This window comes from Piliocolobus tephrosceles, chromosome 1, assembly GCF_002776525.5.
Source record: "Piliocolobus tephrosceles isolate RC106 chromosome 1, ASM277652v3, whole genome shotgun sequence".
NCBI classification, from domain to species: domain Eukaryota; kingdom Metazoa; phylum Chordata; class Mammalia; order Primates; family Cercopithecidae; genus Piliocolobus; species Piliocolobus tephrosceles.
The window spans coordinates 167,220,078-167,235,423 of record NC_045434.1 but is presented as its reverse complement, the minus strand read 5'-3'; the positions used below and the strand labels follow the sequence as shown (position 1 = coordinate 167,235,423).

Here is a 15,346-nt window from a genome sequence, read left to right as displayed (position 1 = left end):
CCTTTGAACAAGCCAGTCTCTAAAACCTAAGGCAGTCTAAACCAGGGATTCTCAACCCCGGTGCTTGACATCTGGGACTGGATAATTCTTTGTTGTGGGTGCTGTCCTGTCCTGTGCATTGTAGGTTGCTACTAAATGCTTTTTGAGACAGGGTCTTTGTCACCCAGGCTGAAGTGCAGTGGCATGATCTCAGCTCACTGCAACCTCTGCCACCTGGGTTCAAGGAATTCTCCCGCCTCAGCCTCCCAAGTAGCTGGGATTACAGGCACCCGCCACAACGCCTCGCTAATTTTTGTATTTTTAGTGGAGCCAGGGTTTCACCATGTTGGCCAGGCTGGTCTCAAATTCCTGACCTCAGGTGATCCGCCCTCAGGTGATCTCGGCCTCCCAGAGTGCTGGGACTACAGGCCTGAGCCACTGTGCCTGACCTGATTTCTTTTAACTTAACTGATATTTTCTAATTTTTCTGCAATGTCCAGCAATTTCTTTTCACTGAAAAAAAAAGAAGAAGAAGAAGAAAAAGGCAGGCATGCAGTTTTATTTTTGTCAGTGTGCTCAGGGCTAGGATGGATGGACCAGTAAAGCCCTTTGGAAGCCTGGAAAAGAGACCAGATTATACTACTATGGGACACTGAGAAGTCACCTACAAAAGGTGACCTGTAACCTGAGTTTTAAGGGAAGTGCATGAGCTCACCAGGTGAGGAAAGGACCTTTGTGACCAAGGTGTGGCATTGTCTCTGGGACACAGTGAACAGTGAGTTCAGGCATGACATGATAGGGAGCACAGGAAGTGAAGCCGGGAGGTGGCCAGAGACTTGGTTACAAGACTGTGGATGCTTGGAGCTGGGGTCATCATTCTGAGGGCAATGGGGGAGCTATTGAAAGGTTTGGCAGGTGAGGGACTGATGGGGATTCTGGTTTGGAAGCTCAAGCTGGTGTCTCATGAAGGGCAGTCAGCTTGGGGGCAGAGAGGCCAGTGAGAGGCGGGAGCAGCAACACAGGCTGTAACAAAGGGGACAATGCGGCAAAAATTGGAGAAGTGCATATGGGTCTGGGAGATTCAGACTGACATGGATTTCAGTACCTTCTCTCCCCAATCCCCACTTATTAGCTATGAGCCCTGGGCAATGCACTTCTCTCTGACCCTCCATGACTTAGCTGAGGTGACAACGAAATGGGAAGAGTATGTGGCTGGTGACATGTAATAAGTGGGTACAAATGTTAGCTCCCTTCCCTAGCCCCTTGAGGCAGAAGCTGATAACCAATTTTCTCCTGAGCCGCCCAGCTGAGGCCAGGGAAATCCTGAGCATGCTTGTTTAGAGAGAGTCACCGCCATGCCTGGGCAGCATCGCAGATCTGACGCTGAGACGTTTCTGAAAGCTGGGAAAGAAGACAGGGCCAGAAAACCTGGGACAGATTCCTGGATTTCAATCAGCACCCAGGCCCGGCCCCTTCTGGTCCCAGCTGTACTGCATCCGGCTGAGTCCTGAGCCAAGTGACACCTGGTCCCTGCACTGGGGAGGTCCTCATAAACCAGGGGAGACTCACAAATAGAGCCATTGTGTCATGTGAGGACATACCCAGGCCAGCTCCTTAGGCTGAGGTCTTATTAAACCCCAATAGCTACTCTAGGAAGGAGGTGCCATTGTCTCTATTTTACTGATAAAGATGTGGCTGGTCTTCTAGTCTGAAAGTGACTAAGGCAGGAAGGAACCATGACTTGTCCAGTTCCAGGGACTGAGCTTCCAGCCTGGCCCAGGGATTCAGGTTGAAGCAGGGCCCGAGGGGTGTGCTAGCAACATCAGCCTGTCCAGGTCTGGACCCCAACATCACCAACCTGTGACTCACTTCTGGGACTACACAGGCAGGGCTGGAAGGGTCCATTTTGACCAGTGAGGGGCCCTCAACACACACAGAGGCCTGCCCTGTGGAAATGAGTGGAGCCAAAAGCTCTGTGGCCTCTAGCTTCCAATTCATATCTGCCCCGAGGCCACAGGGTGTGAAGAGAGCTGCCAGTGGCCTTTGGTCCCACCTACAGACTGAGCAGAGCAAAGTCAAAGGAAGTCTGCCTGGTCCTTGTCTCAGCTCTGTAGCCTTGCACACACAGGCCTGGGCCCTCTCTGAGCTTTAGTTTCCTGGTGGAATGTTTCTTCAGAGACAGAGTTTGGGGGCTAGGGACCCGGGCCCTGCCGCTGACCGGCTCTGTGACTTGGAGCCAGTGACTTCCTTCTCTGGGCTTCAGATCCCTGCTGGCCAGGCTGCTCCACCTTCTACCCTTGGGCTGGGAAGAGAGTTAGTCACCCCCAGCTCATTGGAGAATCTAGGCCATGCCAGTGGCAAAGTGGCCCCAGTCCCCCGGCTTGCTGGAGTAGCAGGAAAGGGCAAGAACAAAACCCAGATCCCAGCTGGGCCTGGAACTGGCTTCCCTTGGCCCACATGAACTTGTCAGGATCTCACCAGCCTGTGACATCATCTACATGCTGCTCCTTCTGCCCGGATGCTGTTGTCCACACCTCAGATGTCCTCTCATGGAAGGATTTTTACACATACACACACACACACCCCTTCCTCTAGGCTCCCAAATCACCTGTCCACAAAAACGGCCTTCAGTAGCCACTTAACCTGCATGCTTAAGGCATTCAGTCCTTACAGAACTGTGAGTTAGGGATTATCAGCTCTCCTTAATGGAGTAAGGTTCAGAGAAGTTAGGTCACACATCTTCAGCCCCTCTCCCGGACCTCCACTGGTTGGGACAGTGACGCTGGTATCGGGGAGCGCTTACATGCTGGTCATTATCGCTGAGAACGCCATCCTTGCCAGGACCTGGGGTCCTGGAGGGCCAGGAGGGCTTGCTCTCTGAGTGCTGAGAAAAAGCAGCTTCTGTCAACGCAGTCCGCAGTAAACACCTCGGCAAGTGACTTTCCCCTCTCTGGGCCTCAGTTTCCCTTTCTATAAAATGGGGGTGAATAGGACTGGGCTCGGGACTCCTAAGCCCTGTGCGGCTGGGTGTTAATGGTTCGGAGTTTGTCTCCATTACCAAGCCCGCCCTGAAGCGCTCGCGGGAGCGGGACGGCCCCCAGGACCCAGGGGTCCCATCCGCGCCAAGGCATTCAGGTCACCAGCAGCCCCGCCGCTCCCCGTGCCCCGCCGCGCTGGCAAACCCCAGTCCCCGCCAGCCCAATCGTGCTGGCGCTTTAAGGACGGGCGGGGCCGGCTGGGCGACAGCGCTGGACACCTGGAGCTGCCCGGAGCCCGGGCCACCCGGAGTCTCGGCGAGGACGCGGAGGAGAGGTGGGGCTGGCGCGGTCACCACTGGAGTGGAGGGCGAGGCCTGGGTCCCGCGCGCCCCTGGGCGCCCCACGGCAGCCTCAGAGCCCCGCGGGGAGCGCGCAGCCCTCGGGGCGGGCGCGGGGGGTGAGGCCTGGCTCAGTCCCTGCTCACCGGGTGCCGGCGGCCCAGAGGGCGCGGCTGGTGAGCCCCGGGCGGGCCCGGGATCCAGGCCTCGGTTTTGCGGGCTGGGGAGCAGGGCTCGGGGGCAGTGGCCAGGCAACCCCGCCCCCGCCCCTAACACCAGCACCTCCTGCAGACCCGAGGGTCGCCGCCGGCAGGGTCGCTCAGCCCTGGCGTCCTCCGCCACCACACCTTCATCCGCGCCCGGCTCCCCGCGCGCCTGGACAGCGCCTGCTGCCCGCCTCCCAATGGCCCTGCCCCAGGTGGGTGGAAACGGCCTTCTCCTTCCTTTGCAGGCACTCAGCCCCTTCTATTCTACCTTGCCCCGACCCCTTACCCTAACCTCGGTCACGGTGGCTTGGTGGGCAGAATGTGGACACCTGGGGCTCTGCCTAGGTTTTATCTTGCTGGGTGGCTTGAGGCCATGGCACTCAGGACCTTAATTGGGGATGGTTTGGGAAACTCTTGTTCGGACAGTTTGGTCTTTACACAAAGCGGCATCTAAAGTGCCCTTATTGGGGCCGGGTGCAGTGACTCACGCCTGTAATCCCAGCACTTTGGGAGGCCGAAGCAGGCTAATCACTTGAGGTCAGGAGGTCGAGACCAGCCTGGGCAACATGGTGAAACCCTGTCTCTACTAAAAATACAAAAATTAGCCGGGCATGGTGGCGCTTGTAATCCTAGCTGCTTGGGAAGCTGAGGCAGGAGAATCACTTGAACTCAGGAGGCAGAGGGTGCAGTGAGCCGAGATGGCAGGACTGCACTCTAGCCTGGGTGACAGAGCAAGACAGAGTCTCAAAAAAAAAAAAAAAAAAAAAAAAAAAAAAAAAAAAGAAAAAAATAGTGCCCTTATTGGTATGGAGTAGGACACGAAGAATGGCATGGCGTTCTGTCCTGGCTTTGTGCGGGAGTGGGCACAAGAGGGAGGCTCTGTCCTCCGGACTCTCCTGACAGGAGCAGGGCCTTTCTACTAGATTTTTACTGAGGATGCTGGCCCCATGCCAGGGGGCAGATAATAGAGTCAGACTGGCCCTGCCACCAGTTAGCAGATAGGGCAAGATAAAGGGCAGGGACAGGTACTGAGCACTGCTGTAGAAATAAAAATAATCATAATAAGAATAAATTTTATTTTAATATATCCTCATTCTCAGAATAAATATGGTGTTATTGTGCCCATTTACAGGGGAGGGCACTAAGGCATGGAGTAGCTGGATCCTGCCAGTGTCAGAGCAGGGTGCATCCTCAGTCCAGCCTTGTGTCCCCATGCCTCACTTACAGCCTGCTGTCTTGCCATCTCATTTTCATTACCTGCTTTCCCCTTGCAGGCAGGGATTTGAACTCAGAGATGCTGGGCGGTCACAGAGCTAACAGAGAATGACCACTGTAGTCAGAGGGAGTGATCAGTGGAGCCATCTGATTCCGGGAAAGCCCTCCTCTGGCTGGAGGGAGGTGGGGGCAGCTGCAGTAGACAGCCTTCTGGGAAGGGGTGCAATGAGGGCCCTGGATGGGAGTAGAGGGCGCTCCAGGTGGAGGGAGCACAGGCCTAGTAGAGGTCCAGATGAAAGGAGTTTGGGTGAGAACACCCTGCTGATAGTGACATCCCTGACCTATAATAATAAGGAAAACAACCACTGCGCAACGGAACAGGCTGCCCTTCATCCAGTGGACATTGACCTTCTCAACCTCCCACGGCCCCAGGATGACAGGTTAGCATGTGCCCTGCCTGCTGTGGGGGATCCACATGGAAGGAGCGAGACCCATACAGAAAATGACCCCGACCCCATGTGAGAACATGCAAAGGGCAGTTGCAGGGGCTAGTCTGAGGCCTGGGAGGAGTTAAGCTGGGAAGGAAGGCCACGCATTCTAAAGAGTGAGAGCTGCCTGTGCCAAAGACAAATACATCCATTCGCAGCGTGGTCCCAACACTCTATACTAAAACATACTGATAGACCTAGCTGTACACACACACAGGGATTTGACTCAGACTAGACTTGGGTCCAAATCCAGCAGTAAACTAGTAAACTAGTGGACAAATCGTCACCCTATTGTGGTCACCAATTGTGGAGAAATTGTCACCCTAGTGGCCACAGTGTCTTTAGGACACAGGGCTGTTGTGGGGATAAAGTGAAGGGATACCTGTAAAGCGCTTGACATGGTGCCCAGCCCGGTAAATGCCCAGCCTGATAAATGCACAGCACACATCTGCTGCCGCCATCATCCTGTATGCAGGACAAGGGGGCAATGAACAGAAACAGCCACCTGGCGATTGTGCTCGTCTCTGAGAGGCAAGATTAGTGGTGATTTGTATTTTGCTTTTTTCTTTTTTTGTGAAGGAGTCTCACTCTGTCACCCAGGCTGGAGTGCAGTGCAGTGATGCGATCTCAGCTCACTGCAACCTCCACATCCCAGGTTCACGTGATTCTCAAGCTACTCCCTAGTAGCTGGGACTACAGGTGCCCACTACCACGGCTGGCTAATTTTTGTATGTCTAATAGAGACAGGGTTTCACTGTGTTTGCCCAGGCTGGTCTTAAACTTCTGACCTCAGGTGATCCACCTGCCTCGGCCTCCCAAAGTGCTGGGATTACAGGTGTGAGCCACTGTGCCCAGCCTGTATTTTTTTTTAAATTTTTATTCTCTTTTGTGGTTTTCTCCTTTTTCCACAATGAGCAGTGACTATTGTTTGACAGAAAGTAAAAAGCAGTGTAGGTTGCCCCATGCGGGCATGCCCAGGTGTGCGTTCCTCCAGGGCTGAGAACCATGCTGTACCTGGCTTTGGGCAAGGTCCTTCACCTTTTTGGGCTCACTCTCCTCATTTGTAAAATGGGGCTTTCCCTCTGGCCTGCCCCTGTAGGGAGGCAGGTGCAATGCTAGGTATAAAGGGCTGTTGTGTACCGTAACATACATGCAGGGGTTACTGTTCTGGATTTGCTTGTGTGTTTTGTTTTTTGAATTTTTTCCCCACAAACAGGTTTCTTCTCTTGACAGCCTCTCCTAGCTCTTTGACTTTGGGGATGGGGGACCGGGGATAGTCCCTACATGAAAAGGCTTTGAGCTAGAGACAGGAGGCACTTGTGCCCTGGACAGATTCACAGGAAGAGAACTGCAGGTCATTTATCAATGGAATTTCTCTATATGCATCCAGAGGTCTAGGGGTGCAGAAAGATTGAGGTCCACTCCCAGAGCCCCCCTTTTACATGTATACCTTCTGTCTCTCTCTCTCTCTCTCACACACACACACACACACACACAGACGTGTGTGTGTTTTTAAACACATTTGGTAACATTCCCTTTTGAAATGTAAAGTTTCACCTGCTACATCTTGAACATTTTCCATGCCCTTTAGCTCCCATGGGATCATGGCTTTAAGTGGCCACACAGCAGTATGTCATTTGGATATACTGTCGTTGGCTGGGCAAGCCCCACTTGAAAGGGATTTGTGATCACTGAAGCCTCCCTTTAAGGTCTGTGGCCCCTGCTCCCTGCTTCACTGGCTCAGCCTCTGGAAGAGGAGACAGTGCTTCTGCAAATCCTCCTAGCAGCCTCCTAGAGAGCCTGCCTTTTATCTGATGAGGAAGCAGGCCTGGGGCAGGTGAGGGGCTTACCCCATGATACAGTTGTAGAGGGGGGACCAAAACCAGGACTGTCCTTCATGTCCCTGTGCTGTGGCAGCTGGAATCCTGCACTGCCTCCTCTCTCCTAGCTCTTCACAACTGAGGGTAGATTTTCACCCAACCAGCATTTATTTATCCAGCAACACTTTCTCTCAGTTCAGAGGATATATTGAGCAGTTATTATGTGCTAGGCACTGAGGGGATATAGTGGTAAACACGGCCAATATGGACCCTGCCCTCAGGGAGCTCACAGACCGCGGAATGGGACAAGTGAAGCAGAAGTTAAGCACAGGTTTCTGCTGTGGCAAAGGTGGCCCAGGGCACTCAGGAGTTTAAAGTTAAAGTGTCTTCAGAGAAGGCTTTCCTGGTGAGGCTGAGCTGAGCCTTGAGGGGAGCTAAGGGGAAGTTATAGGTACAGGGACTGGAAGGTACAATGGGCAGCCTAGAAATTGGCTTTGGGGACAACTCAGACCTAGGTTTCAGCCTCCTACGTCTATGTGATCCAGGGCCAGGACCCTTCCAAGTTTTTCCCCCTTGTGCATTCTTTTATTTAATTGAGACAACACTGTAGGCATAATTTAGTATACTAAGTTGAAAAAAGCAAGATGTGATAAATGTTTCCTCCTCTTGTTAAACCTTTGTGCTGAGCTTGACTTTTTTTAAAAAATGGGCTAATATTAATTATTCATTCTAGAGATTATGCCATAGTTTACTCACCATTTCTTTATAATTGAACGTTTTAGCACTTTCCAAATTATGGCCATTATTAATAAGGCCACAGTGAACATATGTGTGTGTGTGTCTACGTATGTGTGTGTGTGTGTGTGTGTGTGTGACAGTCTCACTCTTTTGCCCAGGCTGGAGTGCATTGGTGCGATCTTGGCTCACTACAACCTCTGCCTCCCAGGTTCAAGTGATTCTTCTGCCTCAGCCTCCTGAGTAGCTGGGATTACAGGCGTGTGCCACCATGCTCGGCTAATTTTTGTATTGTTAGTAGAGATGGGGTTTCATCATGTTGGCCAGACTGGTCTCGAACTCCTGACCTCAGGTGAGCCGCCCACCTTGGCCTCCCAAAGTGCTGGGATTACAGGTGTGAGTCACCACGCCCGGCCCGGAGAACATCTTTTTCCACAAAGTTTTGCTCTGTGTTGTAAATTTCGGCCTCAGACTCTTCAATACGTCCTCTTTCACGCTTGTTCTGGGTCTCGGTATCTTCCTCTGTTCAATAACAGTGTCCATCTCACAAGACTGTGACCAGGTGAAGTCAGGCAGTGCATAACCAGCAAGCCCCAATCCTGGCAGGCCTGGAGGTTCCAACACGCCTTCACTTTCCTCTTTCCCAGCTTCCTGTGTGGTAGTCAGGGTGGGGAGTCTTCGACCCGCCAGGCAGATGGGGCCCCTGAGGCCTGGAGGGAGGCCCTGAGTGAAAGTGGTCACACTTACTGAGCTTCTGCGATGTCCCAGGCATGGTGCTGATACATGTTTACCTCTGCCCTTCAAAATAGCCCAGCAAAGTCAGGGACATCATCTCCACTTCACAGATGAGGAAACTGAGGCCCAAAGGAGTTAAGTGACTTCTCCAAGGTTGTACAGTGACCTCAGGCAGCTGAGGATTAACACCTGGCCTCTAGCACCTTTCATATGGCCCATTTCCTCTTCTCCCTCCTTCTCTGTGTCCAGATGTGTGACGGGAGCCACGTGGCCTCCACCCTCCGCTATTGCATGACGGTCAGCGGCACAGTGGTTCTGGTAGCTGGGACGCTCTGCTTTGCTTGGTGGAGCGAAGGGGATGCAAGTACCCAGCCCGGCCAGCTGGCCCCACCCACGGAGCATCCCGTGCGCGAGGGCCCCAGCCCCCTGCTCAGGTCCGTCAGCTTCCTCTGCTGCGGCGCAGGTGGCCTGCTGCTGCTCATTGGCCTGCTGTGGTCCTTCAAGGCCAGCACCCGGGGGCCACCCCCATGGGACCTCTATCACTTCTCCAGAGACCTGTACTACCTCACTGTGGAGTCCTCAGAGAAGGAGAGCTGCAGGTCAGCAGGGCAGGGTGGGGCAGCGGGTGGGGACCACAGGTAGGGGCCCAGTCACACCAGCCCACCAACCAGCATTTGTAATTCCAGCAAATTCTCATGGGGTTCCTCCTTTGGACCAGGCTTTGCCCTGTGCCCTGGGTACATGGAAGCTGATCAGTACAACCCTGAAGCAGTTTAAAGCCCCATGACAGAGGCTGATGATGACAAACTGGAGTAGGTAGTGCTGTGTGAGAGAGGCATGTGTTCTAAAGACATGGAGAAACCCAGGAGGGCTTCCTGGAGGAGGTGGCAGCTGAGCTCAGCTTGGTATGGGACAGAATAGCAAAGGGTTAAAAGCCTAGACACAAAAGTCAGACCCCCTGGGACCCTGTTCTGGTTCTATCACAAACTAGCAGTGGGACTTTGAGTAGATCATGCAATCCCCCTAAACTTTAACTTCGTCATTTGAAATAAAAAGGACTAATAGCAACAGCAATAATAGCAAACCCCTCTACAGTACTAGCCATGTGCCAGGCACTGTTCAAAGTGCTATCCTAGACTCCCTCAGCTGATCCTTACAGCAGTCCTCTGAAGTAGCTACTGTTAAGAATTCCATTTGTAGAGGAGGAAATGGAGGCATGGAGACACTAAGTAACTCAGTCAAGGACATCAGCTAGTGTGTGTCAGAACCAGGACTTGAACCCAGGCAGTCTGGCCTCAGAGTCTATGCTCAACGCCCACTCCCTACTTCCAGTGACACTTGGGAAAATTAAATGAGATATGTATGTTGAGCTTTAGCCCAGTGCCTGGAACACAGTAGGTGCACAGCAAATGTCAACTTTTCCTCTAGTGGACATGGTGGAAAAGAGGCATTTTGGGCAGGTAGAAGGACATGCACAAAGGTACGGGGATGGGGACAAAGTGTTGCATGAAGACAGCATCTCTCAACCTTCTGTTTTCATTATCGGTCTCCCCACCCTGCCTTGTGCCAGCCTTCTTAGACTTTTTTTTTGTTTTTTCCAAATCCTCCTCCATGAAATTATAATACCCCAGATACACTGTGTATATGTTTATGTTCTATATGTATATGTGTGCTTTATACATAAAAAGAGTATTACCCTCCCCAAGAACCAGTGTTTGTCCTGTTGAGAATGCATGCATTATGCATACCCTTTTATGTACTTATTTACTCAACAAAGTACAGAGTGTGCCTATGTGCCAGGGGCCTGTGTACATCACCTCCTGTCCTTCTTTCTATTGCCTCCAAGGTAAGAATGACTGTTGTGTCTGCAGAAAAGGAAGGGGAGGCATAGCTAGAAAGTGGCAGGAGCCTGCCGGCTGCACGGCTGGCATTCTTCCCGCCGCATCAGTCCTAAGCCCTGGATCCCTGTGTGTGAGGGGCTAAGCCAGACTGCTGTGAGCTGGCCTGGGACCTGGGACCTGGGACCTGATGCTCTTCCTCCCTGTGTTAAGAGGGAAAGTGTCGTCCGAGTCAAAGAATGTAGGAGCATTCCCGCTACCAGCCTGTGCCTTCTTAAAGCTAGAGATGATGCAGTACAGTCGGCCCTTTCTGTCTATGGGTTCTGCATCCATGATTCAACCAACCATGATCCAAAATACTTGAAAAAAGAATTGTGTCTGTGCTGAACATGTACAGACTTTGATTTCTTCTCATCATTCCCTAAACAGTACAGCATAACAACTATTTACATAGCATTTACATAGTGTTAGATATTGCAGGGCCTTGGGGACTCTCCAGCCAAACCCTTCACTTCTCAGATGAGAGGCCTGAGTCTCAGAAGACCAAGTGACCTACCTGGTCATACAGTGAGTTAGTGGTCAGTTGGAACCAGGCCAGGCCCCAGATGCTCTGAACCAGCGCCTGCTCCTCCCACCCAGCCGGATGTGAGTGCAGGGAGTGGGTGTTGCCTGTACACACAGCCATGTTGATGCAACAGGGGCTAGGCACAGCTGCGCCTGGCAGGTGGGGCCCCTTGGCCCTCACTCCCAGTGGGCCAGGGAGGAAGCCCACCCAGGAGGCCACAGGGTGATCCTAGCCCATCGAGCTCCAAGACCCAAGTCGTAGACTCAGAAACTGGGTGGCTGGGGGTCGAGGAGGCTGCTTTTGCTGGCGGTGCTCTTTCCTGTCCCGAGGCTGACCCAGCCCAGCCCTGCTGCCTGCAGAGCCCAGCACCTGGCCCCCATGGGTGGCTACTCTGCTATTCTTGCTCCCAGGTACCTCGCTCTCTGGTGGTGCCCGCTGTGGGGAACTCCAGGTCAGAAACAAAGCCTTCCTGGGCTGATGGCTTGGGCAGGTCCCTTCCCCTCTTGGCCTCGGTTTTCCTGTTTATTCATCTACTTATTCTTTCATGCATGTACCTAATATTGATTGAGCACACGGAGGTACGCTGGGTCCTATTCAGAGAACTGACAGTGCCACAGCGGGCAAAACAGACAAAGCCCCTGCCCTCAGGAAGCTCGCATCTTCAGTGTAAGTTCCCTTAGTGAGGTGACTGGATGTGGGGCCTCCAGTAGTCCCTGCTCTTTCTTTTAGAAGCTGTGTGTCCTTGAGGATGTTACTTAGACTCTCTGAGCTGTGTCTGACACCTCATCTCTCAGCTGGGGTGACAGAACTCTTCCCTATCATCGCTGTCAGGCGCAGATGAGATGAGAGTTAGGGAAGCGTCCACGCTGTAGCTGGTACACACATCTGCTTTCTCTGCTATTCCTGTTTTAATTTGCAATGCACCCTCATGCCCACTAGATCTGAGCCTCAACTACTTATGAGGTAAGTGTAAGGATTGGGTCCATTTGACAGCTGAGAAAACTGAGGTGAGGAGAGATGAGGTGGCTTGGGGGAGAGGTGTGATAGGCGGACTTAGCTTGAGCATTGCTGTCAGACGAAGCTGGGACTTTGCCACTTAGCCGACACATGGCCTTTACTCATCCATAAAATGCGTGTGGGCCTCTACCCCCCAGGGTGGTTGTGAATATGAAAGGAGATTAGAGAACTTAAGTGTTGGGCGAATTGTGTTTCATCCCTTGCCCCACTCCTCCTGGGTTTGCCTGGCTCAGCTGAAGGGCAGTGGAGCTGGTGCCAGGCCCAGGTCTTCTGCCCCAACCAGGCTGCAAAGATTAGGGTGAGCCCTGGCCTCCATGGCACTTCCTGTGCAGGGAGACCGCTGTGGCAGGACTGCCCCACACGGCTGCAGAGGCTCCACATCCAGAGGCACCATGAACGGGGCCCACTCCCAGAGGGGTGTGATGCGGCTGCCCTGCTCACTGAGTTCCTGGCATCCTCGACCGTGACCTTGGCGACTTGGAGCTGGGCGGGCCCAGCTGGCCACTAAGGTGGAAGAAGGTGGTGTGAGGGCCGCTTCACATCTGCCCTCTAAGCAAACTTCCTGCTGTGGGCAGAGCTCACTGGCACCTGTGCCCTGCCCTGCCAGCTGTCACCTGCTGGGATGGCCCCAGGCCTACCCAAAGCCTGTCTCACGTGTCCAGGGCTCTAAGCGGGGCCGAGGCATGTCTGGGAGGTGAGCAGACAGGAGAGGGGCCTCTGGAAGCTAATTACTTTCACTTTTCTGTGTGCTGTGAAACGTTTGTTTTTCATTTTTTTCTTCCCCTGAATCTGAAAGGGGAATTATTATCCTCATTTTACAGATGAGGAGAAAGAGGTTCAGAAAAGGTGTGAATGTGGTCCAGGTCACACAGCAATAGAACCCAACTTGCCTGCTTCCAGGGGCAATATTATCTATCCCGCCCTCATCTGCAAGGATGCTGGGAGCTTAGAGGAGGGTGAGGACAGGCACCGTCTCAGCTTCCCGGGCTGTGTTCCAGAGAAGGAATTGAGGTCTGTGAGAATTTGTGGAAGCACTGGACACGGAGTTCTATGTTTGGGACTCCTGGCTGGTGTCCCAGGGATTTCTGGCTGGTGCCCTGCCTTGTACTGACATACAGGCTGGGGTTCAAATCCAGGGTCCCATCAATCTGCTCCGTCACCCTGGTGTGTGATTGGGAGCGGTGAGCCTCCCAGCAGGCTGCTGTGAGGCTGCAGTGGGCCGAGAAGACACATTGCCAGAGAAAGTCCAGGTCTCCAGTGGGTGTTGGGCACTCACCTGAGGGGCAGCAGCAGGTTCCCAGCATGGGCCCCTCCATCAGCCCCTGGAGCTGAGTCCCATCTACTGCCTCTTCTGTTCCCCCGGCTGGCCTCTTGCCATTGGCCCCTCCTTGGTCTAGACAGTAGGACCACAGGTGTGGAATAAACTGCTTCCCAGCAGCTCCAAACCAAGGAGCCTGGCAAGTGACTCAGCCTCTCTGAGTCTTGTGGAGCCTGCCATCTAGAGGCCTGTGATAAGCTTTGCTCCCCCACCCAGTCCCCATAGGAGCCCCTTGAGATTCTGTTCATAACCCCACTTACATCCCAGGCACTGAGTGCCGCACTGCGTGAGCCCATTTAACCTGCACTCTGTCCTGTGAGGCAGGTGCCACTATTGTTCCCCATTTTACAGGTGAGGAAACCAGGCCCCAGAATGGAATTACAGACCCACGATCTCCCAGCAGGAATGTATCCAAGCAGGGAGGTGAACCATCACTGCCCAGACTCATAACCACCTTCAGTGTTGGAAGGGACCTTCAGGATCACCCCAAAGCAGGAGCAGCCCACACCTAGGATCAGTGACATTCCCACCCCACTCCCCACTGTGTGTCCCAGGTGGGAAAGGGGCATTGGATTGCCAGAGATAACCCGCCAGGGCTCTGAGGGGGCCGACAGCTGGTCTCATTCCTATCAGCCTCAGGCTGGCGGGGGCGTGGGTGATCTGTCTCGGGGTCTGGCCTGCAGAACCGGGTCAGCGGAGCTGCAGAGAACCTGGTCTCTGCCTCAAGCCCCTGTGGGGTGGTTTAGTTGGCCAGGGGTGGGGACAAGAAAAGAGTCACAGGACAGTAAAGCTGTCCAGAGATAGAACTGGTTGATCTGGTAAGTTGTAAGTTCTCCATCCCTGGAGATATGCACGTAAAGATAATCACTTGGCAGACATCATATCAAAATCTAAAGCATCCAGATGGGCAGAGGAATTGAGGTCTCCCATTCCGCCCTGAGCATCCCAATTCTGATCTGGTAAAGGATATTTCAATAGGTGGGAGTCTTTCTATGGACCACCATCACTCAATCTTTCTACAAACACCCCTAAGCACCTACCCTCAGCCCCTGGACTCTCAGTCACTGCCCTAGGGCAGGACTTTCCCTGCAGAGAGGACTTAGGAGGCACCAGGAGGTGCTGGGGGCACATACAGGGAACTAACTCTATGGAGCAGGGAGGGGGAGGTGGGAAGGCTGAGGGCCGAAGGGGCTGGCTCATGCCAAGTTTCAACTGTGTATATGGGGCCTTGGGGAGCCGCAAAGGTTTGGAGCAGGGTGTGAAGACTTCTCTGACCCCAGCCTTTCTCATTGTCTCCCTGGCAGGCAGCAGGGTCTGCCCCAGCCCGTGTTAACAGCCTCTCTTCTGTTCCCGCAGGACCCCCAAAGTGGTTGACATCCCCACTTATGAGGAAGCCGTGAGCTTCCCAGTGGCCGAGGGGCCCCCAACACCACCTGCATACCCTATGGAGGAAGTCCTAGAGCCAAGTGCACCAAAGGATGCCCTGCTCAGCACCCAGCCCCACTGGCCTCCACCCAGCTATGAGAGCATCAGCCTTGCTCTTGATGCGGTTTCTGCAGAGACGACACTGAACGCCACATGCTCCTGCTCAGGCCTGGTTCAGACTGCACGGGGAGGAAGCTAAAGGCTCCTAGCAGGCCCTGAATCCAGAGACAAAAATGCTGTGCCTTTTCCAGAGTCTCGTGCAGTGCCTGGGCCACAGTAGGCACTCAACAGATGTTCATTGTTGAAGGCTGTTCTATTTATCTATTGCTGTATAGCAAACCACCCCAAATTTAGTGGCTTAAAATAAATCCCATTTTATTATGTCTCACAACTCTATGAGTTGCCGAGGTCCAGCTGGGGGTGTTCTGCCCTCTGTGGTATGGGTGAGGGCCGTCATCAGGGGCCCAGCTGGCCAGAACATCCTGCGTGGCACTCCTATGGCCAGTGGTGAGTGCTGGCTGTCAGCTGGGAGATTGTGTGCAGGTGAGAAAACTGGGGCCCAGGGGCACACATCACATTTATAACCAGAAGAACATGGCCTCTGAATTCAGACCACCTATGGATAGGTTCCCCAGGTACCTTTTTTTTTTTTTTTTTTTTTTCAGACAGGGTCTCGCTGTGTCACCCAG

General features: G+C 53.4%; 1 protein-coding gene across 1 annotated transcript; it reads left to right on the top strand.

Annotated features, from left to right (window-relative positions):
* The first annotated feature begins 3,219 nt into the window (after window positions 1-3,219).
* Window positions 3,220-15,045, top strand: TMEM61 (transmembrane protein 61). The gene is made up of 4 exons (XM_023186860.2): window positions 3,220-3,291; window positions 3,587-3,713; window positions 8,744-9,093; window positions 14,589-15,045. The coding sequence occupies exons 2-4, from the start codon at window positions 3,699-3,701 to the stop codon at window positions 14,854-14,856; spliced, it is 633 nt and encodes a 210-aa protein (XP_023042628.1). The 5' UTR covers window positions 3,220-3,291; window positions 3,587-3,698; the 3' UTR covers window positions 14,857-15,045.
* The last annotated feature ends 301 nt before the right edge of the window (window positions 15,046-15,346 follow it).